This window comes from Magnolia sinica, chromosome 8 (genome assembly GCF_029962835.1).
Source record: "Magnolia sinica isolate HGM2019 chromosome 8, MsV1, whole genome shotgun sequence".
Lineage (NCBI taxonomy): Eukaryota > Viridiplantae > Streptophyta > Magnoliopsida > Magnoliales > Magnoliaceae > Magnolia > Magnolia sinica.
The window spans coordinates 10,282,058-10,302,607 of record NC_080580.1 but is presented as its reverse complement, the minus strand read 5'-3'; the positions used below and the strand labels follow the sequence as shown (position 1 = coordinate 10,302,607).

The 20,550-nt window shown below is 41.4% G+C and overlaps 2 protein-coding genes across 10 annotated transcripts in view; one reads left to right on the top strand and one right to left on the bottom strand.

Moving 5' to 3' along the window:
• LOC131252839 (probable plastidic glucose transporter 2) overlaps positions 1-20,550 on the top strand; it is a 52,479-nt gene that overhangs the window by 18,325 nt on the left and 13,604 nt on the right. For 6 of the 9 annotated variants that reach the window (XM_058253582.1, XM_058253585.1, XM_058253584.1 and 3 more), the window contains one exon: positions 6,317-6,693. The gene's annotated coding sequence lies outside the window, so the exon portion shown is untranslated. Of the gene's footprint in view, positions 1-6,316; positions 6,694-6,717; positions 7,039-20,550 lie in introns of those variants that run through there. The other 3 variants (XR_009174721.1, XR_009174722.1, XM_058253581.1) reach the window with 3 other exon arrangements.
• On the bottom strand, positions 47-442 carry LOC131254123 (serine/arginine-rich splicing factor SC35-like). Its single transcript, XM_058255129.1, has one exon. It carries the CDS (start codon positions 440-442, stop codon positions 47-49), a length of 396 nt encoding a protein of 131 aa, XP_058111112.1.

Below are 20,550 nucleotides of genomic sequence, written 5' to 3'. Positions count from 1 at the left end.
TTGCTGCAGAAGATTCATCCGTATCATCATCCCGGGGAGGAGGGCATCAGGTCTCGCCATTCTCCATCAACCCTCCTATTTCAGCATCAGGTGATAGAACTGGGCAAAAAGCCGGCGCACCAAGGATGAGAGCGTCTTTGAACGAGTGTGCTACGGACGACTTAGGCTGATCAGAAACCGGACGATAAACTGGCCTAGTTTTAAGAGGATGGGAGGCATTAGAATCGATGTTTTTGGTAGGGGCCTGCTTTGGAGGACTGAGCTTAGATGATATCAAATTGGGACCATACCGCGCTCGTTGCACTAGGATCTTCTTACCTCCGAAGCTCAATCCATGAATCATACTGACTGCTCGCGCGAGCTCAACCTCGCTTTCCATGTGAATAAGGGCAAAACCACGAAAGGCTCCACTCTCTTTATCTCTGGGCATGACGACGTCCATTACAGCTCCCGCTCGACTAAAGATTTTTCAAGATTAAGAGGATACCACCTAGGTGGATATCCTTTAATGAAGAGAGTAGGATAGGAGACGTACTTACTATGTCCCATAGATACATGATCCCTGAGATTTCTTCTGGACTGAACTTTCACCTAGCCCCCGTCATCCTCTTCACGAGGATTATTCGTGTTATCATTTACTGTGAACTTTCCTTTCTCCGCTGCAGTAAGCTTTTCTTTAACGTGACCGGTCGTCATTTTCATCATCGACGACATTAGACTCCCATCGTCGGCGTTAGACTCCCATCAAGCTGTTGTGGTGGAAGTTGAGTGTAATATTATCCAAAGGGGTTATTGAGGTTTATTTGTAGGCTTCAAGGTGGATGGAGGGGATTTCCAAGTGTCCCATCTTCAGTTTGCGGACGAAACCGTCCTCTTCTATGATCCAGAGGTCTCTCACATTGATAATCTTTGGATAGCTATTGCTCGGTTTGAAGTGGTATTGAACTTATCGGTAAATTTCCACTTGATTTTGGGTATATGGTAGTCTAAAGAGGAAGTGGGGAGAGTGTTTGGATGTAGGAAGGGGTCCTTTCCTACAACCTATGTAGGCCTTCGTCTTTGCATCGGGAAAGTGAAGAAGTAGATTTGGGATCTAGTCATCGAAAATTCAAAAGTTATTGGTTTGATAAAGTAGGCTCTTATCCTTGGGAGGTAGAATTATGCTCATAAAAGCAACACTTTGAACCTCCCTCTATATTTTGTCTTTTTTCAAATGTTCAAAGGGGTTGCTCAAGAAGTTGGAGAAACATAGAGGGGGATTTTCCATGGCAAGGTGGGAAGCGAAAAAGAAATTCCATTTGATGAAGTGGGTCAATGTTTTACCTCCTTCTCGTGACTGGGCTGACTTGGGTCCCATAACCCTTTTCTATGAAGCCAGTCCTGGTGATGTGATAGTAGCAAAGTCCCTTCAGATGCGTGCGGATTACTCCCATCACCAACAGGAAGCCATTGATGTAGCCTCCTCTCAGGATAAAAGCAGGGAAGAATTATTCGTCTCGATCCATAGCAAGAAATGGATCAGAGACATGGTGGGACACGTTGGAAGATCCTTGAGATTATCGTTCGGAGACAGAGATGAGGACTACATCGCTCTATTTCAGTGTATTGAAAAAAGAGGAAGACCTCTCTCAACTCCCAGAACTCCTACCAAACAGATCCCTAGACCTACCAGCAATCGGGAACTACAAAAGCCTTCTTCCGAGTCTGGGCCGTCAAACAGCGTCCAACGCAAGGCAAGGTCGTAAGGGGAATCGGGAATGTTCTGTGCCCCAATGAGAATCCTCTCATGGAATGTTAGAGGGGTGGGTTCCAAACAGAAAAGATGTATGATTAAGGAATCCATCGGAAGAAAAGACCCGAGCGTCATATGCCTTCAGGAAACCAAAGCCCCCCCCCCCGGTTCAAAGAGGGTTTGCTGGCCACTTTGTGGAAAGCTAAGGATGCTAAGCAAGTCACTCTAGATGCCTCTGGCTCTTCGGGAGGCTTTCTGGTAGCATGGAAGTCCTCCAAATGGGACTTGTTGTCCTCCTTTATAAGGATTTTTTTGGCGTCGGTTATTCTGCAAGATAAGTTCTCTAATTTTCGTTGTCTCATTTCTACTGTTTATGGTCCTAATGATGATGTTAACAGATCAGACTTTTGGGACAAATTGTCCAGTATTAGACAGTCTTTCACAGGCCTGTGCTGCTTTGTAGGAGACTTCAATGTGACCCGATTCGCGGCGGAGCACTCTCGCAGAAGAACTTCCTCGGCCATGGAGGCCTTCTCAGAATGGATCCATTCCCAAGAGCTGGTGGATCTTCCACTTTCAAGGGCAAGATTCACCCGGTCTAACGGGCGTAGAATTTAGATTCAATCAAAGACTGGACATGTTTCTCCTATCCTCTAGCTGGCTGGACGCATTCCCAGCAGTTTCCTAGCTAGCACTTTCCAGAACTACGTCGGATCACTACCCGATATTGTTGTCAATGGAAGAAATCAATTGGGGCCCTAAACCCTTCAGATTCAATTCCTCGTGGCTTAAGATTGAAGGATTTCATCAGAAGATCAAGGACTGGTGGCCCGCTTTCCAGGTCGAAGGATTTGCTGGTCATAGGCTTCTCTGCAAGCTGAGGCTTCTCAAGAAAAAGCTTAAAGAATGGAAGGAAGGAGATCTTTGTATGCGTCAGACCGAATTGGAAGCCTTATTCGCGGAGCACCAATGCATTGATTACGAAACAGAAGGTTTATCCATGCCCCTATGAGTGCTGACCAGGCGAATCCAAATCATCCAATCTATCTCGGCTAGGGCGCTAGAAGACAATTTCCTGGAAACTGAAATCGAGGCCCAAATGGATCTCAGAAGGTGATAAGAATACCAAATACTTCCACACCATAGCCAATATGCACGCCTGTGCTAAAGCCATCCACAGTATCACTGTTGATGGTACTCATATTGACGACAAACAGGAGATAGTTGATCTTGCTATCCTTCATATCAAGTCCCTTCTTTCTGCTGAGGAGTGGACAAGACCCACTCTTGACGGCATTGTGTTCAATTCGCTGGAGGAAACAAAGGTGGATCTTCTAGAGGCCCGATTCACAGAAGAGGAAGCCAAAGCGGCCATTGATTCTATGGGGGGAGACAAATCTCCTGGTCCAGATGGCTTTCCTATGGTGTTCTTCCAAACATTTTGGGAGACCATCCGCTAAGATATTGAGTTTTACATGAATTTCATCACAGGGGTAGATTATCCAAAGGATTAGGTGCATCTTTCATTGCGCTATTCCCTAAGGTAGCTGGAGTGAGCTCCTTATTTGAATTCCGTCCTATAAGTCTGGTTTGGGGTCTGTACAAGATCCTGGTTAAAATCCTGTCATCTAGACTATCTAAAGTGATGGGGAAGCTAATATCGATGTACCAGAGTGCTTTCATCAGGGGTAGACAGATAATTGATTGTGCACTGATCGCTAACGAGTGCCTTCATTCATGCCACAAGTCTAGAGTGAAGAGTATATTCTGCAACCTGGATATTGAAAAGGCTTACGACCATGTGGATTGAGGATTTCTCCAATACATGTTATCCCGTATGGGTTTTGGAACTAGATGGAGGACATGGATCAAAGCGTGTGTCAGTTCGGCCCATTTTTCTATCCTCCTCAATGGCACCCCTAAAGATTTCTTTAATAGCTCGAGAGGAATTCGCCAAGGTGACCCCTTATCCCCTCTCCTATTCCTTCTGGTGGGAGAAGCCTTATCGCAGATGCTGCTACAAGGCCAGGCTGCAGGTATCCTCAAAGGGATCGCGATGCCAGGGGTGCCCACCCCGATCTCCCACATTCAGTTCGCTGACGATACTCTCATCTTGTTGGAAGCGAACCCGGTGCTCATCGACAACCTTCGCACGACTCTATGCTGCTTCGAGGCTGTCTCGGGGCTTAGAGTCAACCTAGCAAAATATTCGGTGTCAATTTATCGGGGTCAGATTTATTCAGATATGCTGGTTCTGTCGGATGCTCAGCCGCCTCCTTCCCAACCACTTTTGTGGGGCTTCCCCCCCCCGGGAATCTATGTGGGACAAGATTGTTCATAAGTTCCAGAAATACCTCGCGAGGTGGAAGTGTCAATACTTATCGATGGGAGGTCGCATGACTCTCATTAAATCAGCCCTCTCAAACCTCCCCACTTCATGTCCCTGTTCCGATGTCCTTCGTCGGTTTTGCATCTCATCGACAAGCTTAGACGAGACATTCTGTGGTGTGGGAAGGACAACCAGAAAAAGCTCCATCTTCTAGAGTGGCAAGAGGTCTGTAAGCATTTCCAGGAAGGGGGTGCTAGCATAAAAAATATGAAGACTATGAATCACGCTCTCCTCGGCAAATAGACTTGGAGATTGGGCACGGGGGGTAGTGCTCTCTGGAACATCCTCATCAAAGGCAAATATGGTACCTCTCCTGGGAGTTGGTGGTCTAAAGACTCCTCAGTGTACAGGGTCTCCTTCATCTGGAAAGGAATCTTGCGATCCAAGCAAGCAGTGACTGATAATATCAGCTTTGAACTTGGCAGTGGTTCAGCCATTCGTTTTTGGGAAGATCAGTAGGTGGGTGAGGAACCACTGAAAATCAGATTCCCAAAATTCTTCCGCCTCGCTCCAGATAAGAAGATTCATGTTGCTAGCTGCTATGTTGTTTCGAATGACAGCATTGTGTGGGACGTGAAGTGCGTCAGAAACCTTCATGATTGGGAGGTAGCTGAATTTGTGGGGCTGCTTGAGTGTATCTCTAAGGTGGTTCCCATCCAAACCACATCAGATAAGCTAATCTGGAACCGGGACAAAACCAGTGTCTTTTCGGTTAGGTCCTTATACTCATACCTTTCCCTCACCCCCATTCAAGCGGGCAATTCCTCTTTCATCTGGAAGTATCCAGCTCCCCCGCCTCCCCCCCTAAATATATTTGCTTTGCCTGGCTGGTTGGGAAAAATCGAATCCTTACAGTCGATAATCTGAGAAAAAGGGGTATGCAGCTCGTCAATATCTGCCTCTGCTGTATGCAAGAAGAAGAATCGGTCAAGCACCTATTACTTCATTGCCCGTTCATTGCCCAGATTTGGTCGGAATTTTCCAAAAGATTCAATATCAGTGGGTGCCTCCCGAAGTCTCCCTCCAACTTGCTGGCATCTTGGCATGGGGTCAAGTTGGGCAAAGATAGATTCTCGCATTTGGAGAATGGCGATTCTCGCCATTTGGTGGTCAGTCTGGGAGGAAAGGAATGACAGATGCTTTAACAATAATCAATCCTGTTCAAGTGGTGTGTGCTAGGGCTAAAAAGCTGATTGTAGAATGGGTGGTTAATGTTAATGGTCTGAAGGATTATGATCTCTTATTTCTAGGTGTCTAGTCTCTTCTACTATCTCAGCAGAAGCTCCTCTTGTACTCACCTTTTTCTTTATATATTCCAGTTATCTTTGAAAAAAAAAAAAAATCTCTTTTCTGTGTGCTATCCGATTTGATGGCTCTTGTGTAGGTGATAAAGCACATGTTTTTTTCTGTTGGTCCTATGGTTCCCCCACTAAGGTGGAGGCGTTTGCTTGGCTAGTTGGATGGAATAGGGTGTTGACAATTGATAATTAAGGAAGAGGGGCCTCGTCATAACCCACCCTTTGTGTTGGCAAGATGGAGAACAGTGAGTCATTTTTTTCTGCATTGTCCGTTCTTTAGGGAGGTGTGGGATGGTTTCTTCGGACTCTTTGCTGTTTCTTGGGTTATGCCGAGGTTGATCAAAGGCTTCTTTATACAGTGGCATCTTATGAACATGTTGTTCTTTAACAGAAAGGTTAAGATGATGATTATGATGGCAGTGATAATGATGATAATGTTGTCGTTGTTTTTTTTTTTTTTTGTTTTTTTTTTTTTGAAAAAATAACACATGCACACACACCCCACACACTCACGCTAGTGGAATTTCACCACCTATGGATACTCGAATCCTTGATCGGGTGTTTAAACTCCCGAGAGTCTACCACCCGAGGAAGAGTAAGGATGATAATGTTGTTGATAGTGGTGGTGGTGTTGATGATGGTGGCAGTGTTGGTGCCTGTAAATACTAATCTTGAAAGGTGGTGTATAAGTCTCTGTGTTTGAAATTGTTATCTGCAATCACCCTGGTTCATAAATACACTCCATTTTTCTGTTTTTGGTACTAAACTATTCTACAACTTCATATATTTGTGTCAACAGAGAAGAAACAGTGGGGTTTATTCATCCATCATAAATGGTTGTGTTTATCATCTCTTATCTACTAAATAACTGACCCATTGTTTCCATGCATGTTTCAGTTTTTTACCCCCCTCATGGACAGCTTCAAGTGTTCAGGCTATATGCAGCATCTGAGGATTCTACTAAACTACAGATCATCTGTCCATCTGTCTGGAGCTGATGGGGCCAAACTAAATATCTTGCCTGTTGTAGTAAGCGTCTCTATCCTATGCCTCCTTTGGCATGGATGAGTTGAGTAGGTAATTCAAGTACTAAATTAGAGTAATATACAAGTGGCATGTGTCGTTGCTTCCGCCTTCCTTGTTCAAAATAAAAGTGAGAAGGGGGAGGGGAGGTAGATGGCAAAATGGAAACACTTGTGTTTGCCCATTGTGTACCCATATGGGATATATTCCACTTTAGTGTTTTTAGTGTGAGAATTGAAGTGTTATGTTGATTGGGCATTTGTTATCTGATGCAGCCCACTTGCATCCTTTTCCATCAGACTCTATCCTTTCACACCAGACTCAGGGTGCAGCTTGGGCGGATCGGGTCAGGTTGAAGGTCGACCCAAGCTCAACCTAACCTCAAGAGGAAGAAATAACGACTTCTCGACCCAAACAAAATTCTGGTTGGGGTGGGTTAACGCATAAAATTAAACATCTAACCATCAAATAACAACATTAAAATAGCACTTGCAACCAAGACCGTAATGACCCCCACCCCCACCGTTACTTGTATTATTTGGGCTGTAATGGCCGTTACGTTCTCATTTCTTTATTGAAAGAAATCCGAAAAACCTGTATCAGCGTCGTAATGGACTATTATGGCCGTTACAACAGTGTAATGTGTAATGGTTGCCATCCTTACCTTCATGTAAGGGCCTTTATGGCCTGTAACTGCCGTTGTGGTAGTAAATCTATTTTTCCATTCTGATTGTGAACCCTGCATAGCAGAGACCACAGCAAGCATGATTCCCATTTAACCTGATTTTCCATGCAAGGTATGGTCTTTCACCTGTGTCATGCATTTTAATGCTACTCATATGCACTGCAATTAAGGTCAGGTTTGGTTTGGGTCAGGTTGCTAGAATCCTGATCCCAAGCCCAACATTATCTGGGGCCTGGTTGAGGGTTTTCAGTGGGAGGCCAGCCCAACTTCAACCTGGCCAAACCCATTAGCTACCAAAAGTTTGGGTTGGGTCAGTTGGGTTCGGGTTGAGCCCAAACCTTGTTCTACCCCTACATCAATTGGAACTTCCAAAACATGCGTGGCTTCTGTTTTACTGAACCCGGTGAGTGGGACCACCCAGGGGCCCATGCCCCACGTTGACGCCAGATCTATGCTGTTCAGCGGTTAGGGCCCAACTGTGCAATGAAGTGATGGATGGTTATAAAGGCAAATGACTCGTATTCAGTGAGTATATGGGGCCCCACCAGATGGTTAGACGTCTAGATGGGGCAGAGTTTTGGGCCAGAGCATTGTGGGTTGACATGTGGTGTACTTGGAAGTCTCTATTGTTTTGCAGGAAAATTTTCTTTTTGGAGATAATTCAAGATTTGAACTATTCTCCGGGGGGGGGTGGGGGAGGGTGGGGGGGGAGGTAGGTGGTGTGGTGTTCTGGTTCTTGGAGCTTCAGCTGACCTCTGGTGATCGCTACCCAGCATTATTTCAAGCGTGTTAGGGACCCATCCTAAACGTGGCACATGAAACCTGGATTGCCCACTGTTGATGGAGGAAATGCTAAAATGGCACTGATCGGACAACACTGGCCATATGATTTTCATTTTGCACGTTGAATTTGTATCGGTGGCTAAGAATCTGTGGTCAACATCACCACCACCGGGCAGGTTGTCTGATCTTTGTGATTTTTTGGGTTTCACACCATCACTTCTGGCATAAACCTGATCCTGTCGTATCAGTCATGGATGATATCCGCGATATATACAACCTATATGTCATCCTCCGAACTCAACTTAAATCAATCAAACTAAACTTAATGACTAAGTGATTGATTTCTTTCCTCTGAGCAAAGAGAGGGAAAAAAAAGAAGAAGAAGAGAGGCTGTTGCTCTGTGTTTTTTCTGTTGTGGTCCTCCTGATGAGTGGATCTGCCTGAATTTTGTGCCAGACAGGTGTACTAATTGCAAGTGTTTGATCACTTGGCATATGAGGAAGATAGGTTATATATGACATAACATACAGTGGTTGATTGGAGAGTTTTGTGATATGATCTTGGTACATAGGGCTATGTGATTCAGTGATCCAAGCTGTTGATAAGATTTTGGACTCTCTGTGGTTGGCCATGTGAACAAGGCTGAAATTATTCCCCATAAATACACATTCATCAAATAGATCAGCACCATTCATCAGGTTGGTCTGACCTTGGGTCCCTACTCATCGCTCAGTGGTACACTCCGTGATTTTCAACATTGAGGTCATGAGTTCGAGTACCCACGGGGTGTGTGAGTAAAAAAAAAAAAAAAGGTTGGTCTTTTAGATGTTTTCCAAAAAATAAATTTGGTACACTCAACATGTGGGTCCCAATAATGGAAACAAGTGGATGGATAAGAAAATTTTGATCGTGTTTTTTGCAGCAATATGTTTGTTTTGCCAACTGTGGACCACCTGATCACGACTTGTGTGGGACCTGGAACCAGCTATGTGGCCCTAACCTTGGGGCCCACCTCAATATATGCATTGTATGGTATGCTGTCCATCCATTTCGCCAACCTATTTTATGCCATGAGCCCAAAAATGAAGCATATACAAATCTCATGTGGACCACACCACATGAAACAGTGGTCGTTCAACACTCACCATTAAAAACTTCCCAGCTCCACTGTAATGTTTATTTATCATCTAAGCTGTTGATAAGGTCGCACACACCTGAATGAAGGGAAGCCACAAATATCAGCTTGATCCAAAACTTTTGTGGTCTACAAAAAGTTTTAATAGTCATTCACCACTGCTTCTTATGGTGTGGTCCACCTGAGATTTATATATACCACATTATTTGGCTCATGCCATAAAATGAGCTGAAAAAAAAGAAGAAGAAAAAGGACTAACAACATAGATATACAATGCATAAATCGAGGTGGGACCTATAGTCAGGGTACCCACATATCTGGTTCCAGGATCCCAGCCAAGTCGCGCTTCCTGATCAGTGGTTCGACTTGATTCTTGAGATGAGACATTTATATTGTGGTGCTGGACACTAGAAATTTGGCAACAGTCTCACTCAGATAGTAAGCTTCTAACAGTACTGATTTTGGGCCAGAGTTTTATCGCTGATTTCAATGATGAACGGAGTGGATTTATCACAAACATCACAGTAGGCCGCACCTGCTTCCCAGCGCGGGAAGCCTTTAGCAGGCGAGAGAGCCAGAAATCAACCCGGAACATGTAATGTATGTGGGACCTTGATTGTGGGCCCACTTTGATGTATGCTTTGTATAATCTAAGTACTCCATCCATTTTTTTCAGATAATTTTAAGTAATGAGCACAAAAATGAAGCAGATCCAAATCTCAAGTGGATTATACCACAAGAAACAATGGTGAATAACCATTAAAAACTTTTGTGGGCCACAAGTTTTGGATCAATTTGATATTTGTGTTTTTAGCTTCATCCAGGTCTGTGTGATCTTCTCAACGGGTTGGATGGAAAATAAACACTAAGGTGAACCCCAAAAGGTTTTTAATGGTGGGTGTACAATGAGCACTATTTATTGTGGTGCGATTCATTTTTGAGATGATGCCATAAGATGAATAAAAGAAACATATGAACAACATAGATATACAATCCATATATCTAGGTGGGTCCCACGGTCAGGGTCCACCACATTGCTGGTTCCAGCGCCGGACTGGGTGCTGCCCTCACCAGCACTTAGCTAGAGACTGATGGTTATTTCAGGGGTACGAGGGGCTCACGGTGATATATATGTTTTATCCACCCGTCCAACTTATTTTGAAAGATTTTCATGGTATAACCTAAAAAAGGAGCCACATCAAAGGCTGAAGTGGACCACCGGTTGGGGATTGAATTCCTACCATCCAACCTCTTCATAAGGTCACATAAACCTGCATGAATGGAAAACATAAATATCAGGTTCATCTAAAACTTTCGTAGACTCCAAGAAATTTTCAGCAGCAAGCAATTAATCCCCACTGTTTCCTGTGGTGGGGTTCACTTGAGCATTCAATGTCACCTTTTTGGGATTGTGCCCTAAAATAATAATTCAAAATGGATGAACAATGCGGATAATACACATGCATCATGGTAGGCTGCACAAAGCCCCTAACAGGCCGTCCCATCTCTAGCAAGAATGGGTGCATTGTAAAGGCCATGTATCTGTTTATTCACATGGTTCATCCCATTTCTTATATCATTCGAAGTTATGATCCCAAAATGAGGTAGGTATAAAGCTGGAGCTGATCGCACCAAATAATAATAGTAATCTTGCGTTGCATTAAAATGATATGAGAAACATGATGGGCGGCGTGGATAAATAGATACATCACTGTGGGCCACTCCACAGATTTACTGTTGGTGGCCAGAGAGGGGCGGGGTAGGATGCAATCCGGTTGGCTATTGATGCTAGTAGGCCTATAATGTTGTATGTGTTTTATCTAGTAATTTCAAATCATTTTAGTACATGATGTTAAAAATGAGGCATGTCCAAATCTCAAGTGACAAGAAAATAGTAGTAACTAAACACTCATCATTTAAAACTTCCAAATGCTTATTGTAATGTTTATTCGTCATACTTTTGTGGCTCCTAAATTATTTTTTTAAAAAGGAGATTTAAATAATGTGGTGTAATCTACATGAGATTTGGATTTGCCTCGTTTTTTCGAGTCATGGTAAATTGAAAAAAAAAAAAGAAAAAAAAGAAAAAACAAAGGAAATTGATAAAATATATAGATCATAGTGCACCATCTTCACAATATCAGTAGGCAATCTGTGTCCAACGGAAGTTACCTTTGACAATTGCTTCGCTGCAGGGAGCTTAAGGGCCTGTTTGGGACCGTGGATTTGAAACCCCTTAACCCCCTAGATTTGAAATCCCCTGCTGTGTTTGGCATCCAAAACTAGCTATTCATAGTATATTTGCATGAGTTTGAATTTAATTACTAAATCAATTTTAATATCTCTAATTAGTGAACTTATGTAAAGTTTGACACAATATTTGTAATAAGCCCGTTGAAATATATACTTTACCAAAAAATGATGAATTTCCAAGTCTTAGATGGGCCACAAGCACAAGATCACGTCCAGTGACTAACCAACAAGTTTAAACCGTTGATTTACATGGACAATGTTCGGACAGTGCTGATTATCGTATTGAAGTAATTATAGTGATGCAATTGATAATCTAATTATTTTAGGATATTATTAATGGGCCATGTGCCTAATAGATTAATAGTCTAGTGATTCACATGCTACACATGCAACCATGGGAATGATTTTAGATGTAATCCAACGTGTCACCTTCGATTTCAAACCCCGAGAGGATTTGAAACCGGACGGGGAGTTCCTGACAAAGCCTCTCACGGGAAGTTCCTTCGTTGGGATGCTGGGTGGGGCCCACCTTGATGTTTGTCATAAATCCACCCCATTCATCTGTTTTCTGAGATCATTTTAGGACATTCTAGACAAAATTAGATGGATAGAAAACTCGAGTGGGCCGCATGATAGGAAACAGTTGTGATTCAGTCACCACCGTTGAAATATTTTTAAGGCCATAAAAGTTTCTTATCATGCTATTTTCATGTTTTCACTTCATCCAAAGTGGGAATGACCTTATAAACGGTTTGGATGGCATATAAAAATCAAGGTGGAGCCCAGGAAGGTTTCAACAGTAGAAAACTCTTTCCCCAGTTATCCCTCTCGTATGGCCCACTTGAGTTTTGAATCCACATAAGTTTCTAGAATGTCCTAAAATGAGCTGGGAAACGGAAATCACAAACATCAGTGGACCCCACCCAGCATCCCAGCGCAGGAACTTCTGCCAAAGGCTTTTGCAGGAAATCCGCGTCCAAACCTCTGGAACTCCGTGGATTTGGAAATGGATTGGCTACTCCCCCTGGCACCAGCCCGTGGCTGGTAGTTGGTGCTCTGTGGGCACCACCATGATGTATGTGTTTCATCCATTCCGTTCATGCATTTTTATAGATCATTTTAGGGCTTGATACCAAAAATGAGAGGGATATAAATCTCAAGTGGACCACACCATAGAAAAACAATAGTGATTAGACATCCACTATTAAAATCCTCCTAAGGCTCAGTGTACTAGTGTACTGTTTATTTGACATACGATATGTTGATTAGATCATATAGGCCAAAAAACAAAAATCAGCTTATCCAAAACTTTTATGGCCCTCAAAAGGTTGTTGATGGTTGACACTCATTTAAAACTATTTCCTCTAATATGGTCCACTTGAGATTAGGAAATACCTCATTTTTGGTCTCATACTATAAAATGATTGAAAAAAAATAGATGGATGGCATGAATGAAACACATATCCATGATGTATGTGTTTCATCCATGCCCCGTCCGTCGATTTTTCAAGATCATTTTATGGTACGGGAGTAAAAATTAGGTAAATCACAATCTAACCTGGACAACATTAAAGGAAATAGTGGTGAATGAGAGTTGACCATTAAAAACTTTTTGAGGCATAAAAGTTTTGGATCAAGTTGATCTTCATTTTTTTCCATGCATATGGGCCTGTATGACCTAATCAACAGATTGGATGTGCAATAAATAGTACAGTGGGACTTAGGAGGATTTTAATGGTGGATATCCAATCACTATTACTTTCCAGTAGTGTGGTCCACCTAAGATTTATATCCCTCTCATTTTTTGGATCAAGCCCTAAAATGATATGTAATATATCCATTGATCAACTGGGACATGCTTGCACAAGTAATAAACAATTTGGAAGAATGAAACCAATGGTGGGGATTAAAATGGCCTTAGTACACCAAAATCGTCATTTAGGAACGGTTTTAAACCGTTCCTAAATTCTTCAGGAACGGTTTACTACCGTTCCTAAATGAGGCGTCGCAGAAAATCAGGTATGGTTAACCATTTTGGGTACCGTTCCAATTTTTAGAAACGGAATTTTAGGAACGATTTTAAACCGTTCCGGTTCCAACAGTCAGTTTGGGCACAATTTTAGAAACGATTTTGAATGCTTATTAATGTTGCCAACGGTCAGACTTTAGGACGGAATTTTAGAAAAAATTTAGAGAACTGTAATCTACCTGTATTATATACCAAATAATTATACAAATAGAAGAAAAAGACTAAAATGATTCACACACATGATAATCTTTTACTTCTTTTCTACTACACATTTCAATTTCAATTCCAATTCCAATTCCAATTTCAAATTTCAATACAACATTTCCAAGGCAACTATAATCCAACAATTCCTATCTTGAGTGCTAGAAACCCACTATAGCTACACTCCTCGCTCTTTTGCAAACACAAGCTACATGCAAAGCAAAGGCTCACTCTCTCTCTTCAATGGCTCAGCTAGTTGCTCATACAAAGGTCTCTCTCTTCAATGGCTCAGCTGGCTGCTCGTACAAAGGTGTTGCCTGTTGTCTAGAACTGTATGAAGTTTGATTATCAGGTTCTCTTCTTGCTGTGAGAATGTGCCTCTCTTAAGATCTGGCCTTATGTAATTCATCCACCTCAGTCTGCAACTCTTCCACACCTGTGCAGACCTGCAATTTTCCCATAGAGAATAATTCAACAAAACCCAACTAGAAAATAAATCAAGAAAAATTCAAATCCAAATTCTGTAGATGATCCTAAATATAGTAGATGGTAGTGCGAATATGCCAATGGACTTTGTGTATCAGGTGTTATCGTTATCGAAGTTGACAAAACTGCAAGAAGTGAATTACAATTCTCTAAATAGCTGAAAAGATTTAAAGAACCATTGGGTACCCAATGGGCAGCGGAACCTGATTGGATCTGGGTCTGGGTCCTCAAGAATGAGACTCGGGCACGAAAGTGACTAGACCTAGTAAGATGTTAACCAGTAAATTAGGAACAAGTACTATAGGACCCAACTTGAACCTGACCTGTTGACAGCCCTTGCTTCTTTTCACTCGGATCCTTTTTTCTTTCGGATGGTGCCAAGAAATAAGCACAAGCATCCACAAACCCTCCATGAACCATTGAACACACCAAATTTGATTGTAGGATAAAAAAAAATATCTGACTGTTTCTTGTGGTGTGGTCTGCCTGAATTTATATCTGCTTCGGTTTTGGGACCATGGCCTGAAATAACGTGTAAAACAGATTAATGGCGTGGATATAAAGTACATACATTAAGGTGGGCCCCTACGGTCAGGTTCTCACCAACATTGCTAGTTCAGGGTCGCAGCCAAGTCTCTCTCAATTTTACCACACTTGATTTCCAACATGTTACCCACCGATCTGGATCGCCCTTGGCTAAATGGGTCAACCCGTTTAGTAATAGACCCAAAAGTCATGAGCTTGGCCTCTTATTAATTACCTTTTATTTCAGGCCCAACCCAACCTATTAACATCATAAACCACCTGATTATCAGGCTTGGGTTGGGACTGATAATCATCCTCCGTCTGATGCATTATAAATGGTTTTTATCACAGAATTCATAATTGCTTTTAAACTATGTATGTACTATACTGTGTATTTGATTATTCACAACCATAATTAAATTGTTTAGAGAGATTCATATACCTGTTTTCATCTAAAAGAAGAGTCACTATGATATCTCAGTATGATAATCTAAAAATTTTCAGACATGAGTAAGCACATGAGTGCACATATAACTTTGTACATTATGTTCACACAATTCAATCAAACACAAGGCCACGTGTGATTGAGGGCCTGTATTAAATTTACGTGTACAATTAAGAAGTGTGGGTGTTGTTGAGGGTCAAATATTGCATATTAGATCCCACTTATTATCGGATTTTATGAGCATGATATTGTTAACGTCTTCTTTTAAGCGTGTTTGTATTGCAAGGTGAATTCACGAGCTTGGATTGAAAAAGGATGCTAAAAGCATGGATTTAACGCTCATGAGTTACCAAGGAAGGGATGGATCCCAGGGGACCAAGATCGATGGATTTACACACCAGAGATCCGAGAAAATTGAGAAACTGAAGCTCAAGTGGCCTGAAAGTTAGTAAGAATGCAAGATCACAGGATTCCCACCATCCATTCGGCTCGAAACTTTATGCATGACCTGAGGACCATAAATTAACCATACAAGTCAAATTTCAGCCATTAGATCCATATGGAAGTGGCCCAATAGAGATATTAGAGGGCGCTAGCCATTAAAGAGCATCTTGGCAATCCATAAGCGATCAAGGCTCAAACTTAGGCGTTAGAAAGAGCGTGAAAGATAATAAGTCCTGGTGAAATTTTGTCTCATTTGCATGGTGTAATCAAGAGATACAGACGACAGAAGTTATAACAAAAGAGGGGAAAATTTGTAAATAGATATTCATGGCATCAAGCGTACGTGAAGCGGATTATATTTTTAACGGTGAATGTTGTCCACACATCGATTGAGCGTGTGGCCCACCCTGAAGTCCGATCTACTTCAAACTTGAGGCCATGGGCCAACACTACGTACAAGAGTCGATGGAGGGAGTGGATTTCTAAGACAGGCATTGCAGTGGACCCCACCTATTTTTTGCACAAAACATCCAAATAGAACCGTGCGAAATGTCCAGTGACGGACGTGTTCCCACTGGGTTTTGACAGTGGGCCCCACCCATCATTCCATTAGATCATCTAACCTGTCCAATTGCTCCGTGGAGTGGCCAAGACCCTCGCCAAGCTTGCCTTTCGGCCCAATGCACGTGTACGCACATGGAATGTTGTAAAACACAGAATGGATGACAGAATCTTTACTGAAAGATAAATCAAATGGGCCACACCAAACCCAATCCAAAACCGTCCATATCTGAATAGTTTTTCGAAGAGAGCACAATGGACGGAGTAGATTTCCTAGAAAAATCTGTTCATAGGCCCCACTGATCACAGAAGCCTCTCTTTTCCGTATGTTCTACGCACTGACGTGCGTCCGGAGAGACTGGGACGATCTGGGCCGTTCTACGTCCGTGGCCAGGATCGGCCCATCGATCCCAGCCGTCCAGATCACTTCCCAGGGACGTCCGATCATTCCCAAGAAGCTCGTCCGGATCAGATTTCGGAATGGGCTATCTGTTTTCTGTTTCTTCGGTTTGCTGCGTAAGGAAGTTTCCAGATTTGCTATTGCGTGAAAGCTACGCACCGCCTCTTTGTGCGGAAACTCCAACCGACCGACCTTTGACAGCTATAAAGAGAAGATAGAGTTGAGCACAGGAGGCATCGGGGGGGAATCAAGATCAAGGCAGAGAGAGAGAGAGAGAATAGTAATATTTATTTTATTTGTTTATTTCTGTTGTTTCTTTTTATGTTTAGCCTAATCATGTCTATTCTAGGCTAAACCTCTTAGCTAGGGCTAAGAGGTGAAGCTGGTAGTGTGATTAGGATAGTTGCTTGTTTTGATTCATATCTTGTTGAACCTTATGGATTCTAATTTGATTATTAAGGTATGCTTTTAGTTTTTAAGGGTTTATTGTGACTCAAATTACAATGGATCTGCGATAGCTTTAAGTATGTTCTTTCCATTATTGAGATTGTGAACTGGGGAACCTGTTGTTCACCATTATCTCATGGGCATGGTTGGGTGATGGAACCCTTCCTAACTTTCACAATTCTCTCATGATTGGCTGTGAGATTGGTAAATTGCTGTTGTTTGCCATAGTCTCCTGGGCATGGTTAGGTGACAGAATCACTTCCAAATCTTCATCATTCTTATCTATTGGCGATTAGACCCATGAGAAGTTCAGAGATCTGACAAATCTCTTCTTACCAATTGGATAGGATAGGACTCCGATTCCAGTTGTGTCCTTGAATCAATGCAAGGTAACTTCCCAATTGCTACAAGTGGATCCTTGACACCTTAGTTCCCACCTTTATTTTTATTAGTTTTTAATTAATCTATTCACAATTATTTCTCAAATTACAGTTGATTTAAATTACATCTTAGTCTAGTTCTAGTTCTACTTAGTTTCAGATTATGTACATGTATCAGTCCCTTGGGATTCGACCTCTGTCTCACCAAGTTTATTACTACATCACAACCCTATACTTGAGGAGTGAACAAGTTTTTGGCGCCGTTACCTGGGATTGACGGTTACGTTTTCTAAAATTAACTATTTTTAAGATTAGTTTTAGATTAGGATTTTTCTAACTTTAGGTTTAGGTTTTTCTGATTTCTAGAAACTAACCTGTTTTCCTATTTTGTAGAATCCTGACATAAACTTCTAAATTAGTAATCCCTTTCTAATTCCTCTACTTTTTCTATTTTTAGAATTAGGGTTTGAGTTTTAGAAATTTTCTAATTCTAGGCTTTCTTTTAATTTTAGAAATTTTCTATTTTCTAATTTTAGAAATTTTTTCCTTTTTAGAAACTAACATTACTTTCTATTTTAGGATTATGTTTTTTAGTTTATTTTTAGAAACTTTCCTCTTTTGTTTTTAGAAACTAGGTTAGTTATTTCCCTTTTTAGAAATTCTTTCTAATTTTAGAAACTAACTCATTTTTCCTTTATTTTATTTTTAGAACTTTCCTTTTTAAGAAATAGTTTATTTTTAGAAACTTTTTAATTTTAGGTTTAGATTTTCTATTTTAAAAACTTTCTAATTCTAGGTCTTCTTTTTAGAAGCTAACTTAACTTCTAGGTTTAGGGAACTTTCCTTTTTAGAAACTAACTTTCTATTTCAATTGTAGGAACTTTCTAACTTTAGACTTTCTATTTTAGAAACTAATCTCTTTTGTTTTCTTTTGCAGGATCTTAACATAGGAACTTCTCATTTGGTACCTTCTTTCTAACTTCTCCTCCTCTTAATTTCCATACTGCTGTAGGATCTTTTCTTTTGTTTTTCTTAGGATTAGCTTCAGAGTTAGGGTTTCACCATGTATATGCACGAGTGGGAACGTCAGTATGCTGAGAAGAATAACCTATATTGGGATGATGATTATGATAGAAATCAACCAATATCTCAAAACTTTTCTGAAACTATCATCGAGAACTGACCGGGATATAAAGATCTACCGGTTAAGAAGTCCTTACGTGATCATATGTAGGAGAACAATTATACCCCACAGATTAACAAAACAGTACGTGAATGTTGGGGTTATCACAACTATGGGAGAGAGAATTATTATCATCCATCCGATAAAAAGAAAACAATGCGTGATTATATTATGAGTGATAATATGTATTACCAACCATCAGATTCTCCCACCTATGATCTGTATGACTGTAATCAGTGAAAACATCAAAATTGGGGAAATGAACCAACAACATCATGTTATAATAATTATTCTCTTGGATCCCCTACCTTTGAGATCCAACTAAAAACGATCCAAGAGGATTCAATTCAAAGTAACATAGCCTGTCTTGTGGAAATTAGAAAAGCAATAAAAGCACTCAATTTGCGCCTTGATAGGATAGAGGAAGCTCGTTCATCCCAACCACAGCCCAATCCAGAAATACAATGCGAGGAAAGTGATCCTCACTCGCTTTTGAAGAAATCTAGAATTTGGAATGAGGAGTTGGATTCCATTAATGAGCATATGGTTCACTTTCCCGATGAGTCGATCTCGATGACGGTCCAAAGGAATGGTCAAGAGACGTGGGTATCTTTCAAATACAGTGATGATGACACACCTCCCTCACATGACACACATGATTTCAATGATGAGTTAAATATTAATTTATTCGAACCTCAACCTAATTCAGGAATGCAATGTGAGGAAAGCGATCCCATCCCGAGTGTGCACTATTGGACGGAATTAGACAATGATGCATATTGGGATGACTATTATGAATGTGCAACCCAAATTCCCCTAGAATCAATCTCAAGTTTGGTCCAGGTCAATGATCAAGTCGTACACGAAGTGGTCGGTCATAATGAGTCACTCCCTTCACCTGACATGTCTGATTTAAAAGTGGAGGATGAGCTCTTTACAACCGACCCTTCTAACTCTTATGAAACATGTTTGGACCACTCCTCTGAATCGAATGATGATGTGATTTGGGAGAAGGACGAGTTGCTCGCTACAACCCTAGAATTTGAAACCACTCAGTTGAGGCCACTGTCTGAGCTATACACGTTTGACAATTCAACGCCTCAATTGAGTAATTTCAATGAACAGAGTGATCACATCGATGTTTCCCCTATTGATCTTCAATCTGTCTGTGCAGGACTGGAGCAAGAGAGCGTACCTCCATCCACTTTCAAGGATAATGGATTCCTTAGGCAGATCATCATGAGCTCAAATGTGAAAAATAAGTCACGCTCAGCTGAACTTCCCAACTCTTTGGATGATTGCTTGGCACACTTTGCAGATTCAAACGATCCCATGTCAAAAGACAAAGAGGATGCCTTGCAAGACAACATCTTGGTAGTCATCACTGACCGAGAGAACCCTTATTCTAAAGCCCCTTCTTCCCCTGATCCTAAATGCTTACCATTAAAGGAGGAGGAGTTGACAATGAAACCGAAGTCTAATACTTCAGAATGTGTTGAGACTACACCACTTCTTGCGAAGTTTTCTGAACTTTATTTACTTGTAGTATTTGATTCACCATGGGATAATAACACCGAAACTTCTTCTGTCACAGGTGAATCATATATACTCTGGATACATCAAGTGATTCAACGAAAATTTTTTGATGAGGTACATAACTTTCTCTGGAAAGTCAGAGCGTCCAAGCCTATTGCAAAAAGGGCTTTTGGATGATCCTGTTGAGAAACTTACTGAGAAACTTATCAAAATACTGACCAAGAGGAACCTTGCGGCATGACTCAGTAGTTTTTCCCTGCTTTTATAGGACTAGAGTAGTTTGCTTTATGTTGTTCTAGGATAGAAGGTTTTATGCCATTAGGTTAGTTTGCTTCCTGCATTGTTTTAGGATAGTTGCTTTTGTTGGTTTCTCTCTTGTGCTAACTTGCTTTTACGCTGATATCTTTGGAAAGCCTCTTGATTCTTTCGTCCAGGTACTATCTTTCCATCACTCCTCTTTTACTTTTGTTGTCCCATGTGCATTGCATACTTATTCCTTTTACATTGAGGACAATGTAGCTTTCAGGTTGGGAGTGGGCGATTAGGTGACCTAATCAGTGTTTTCTCGGTCTTGAGCAAAATTTGTGAATTTTGAAAAATTGTGAAAATTTTTAA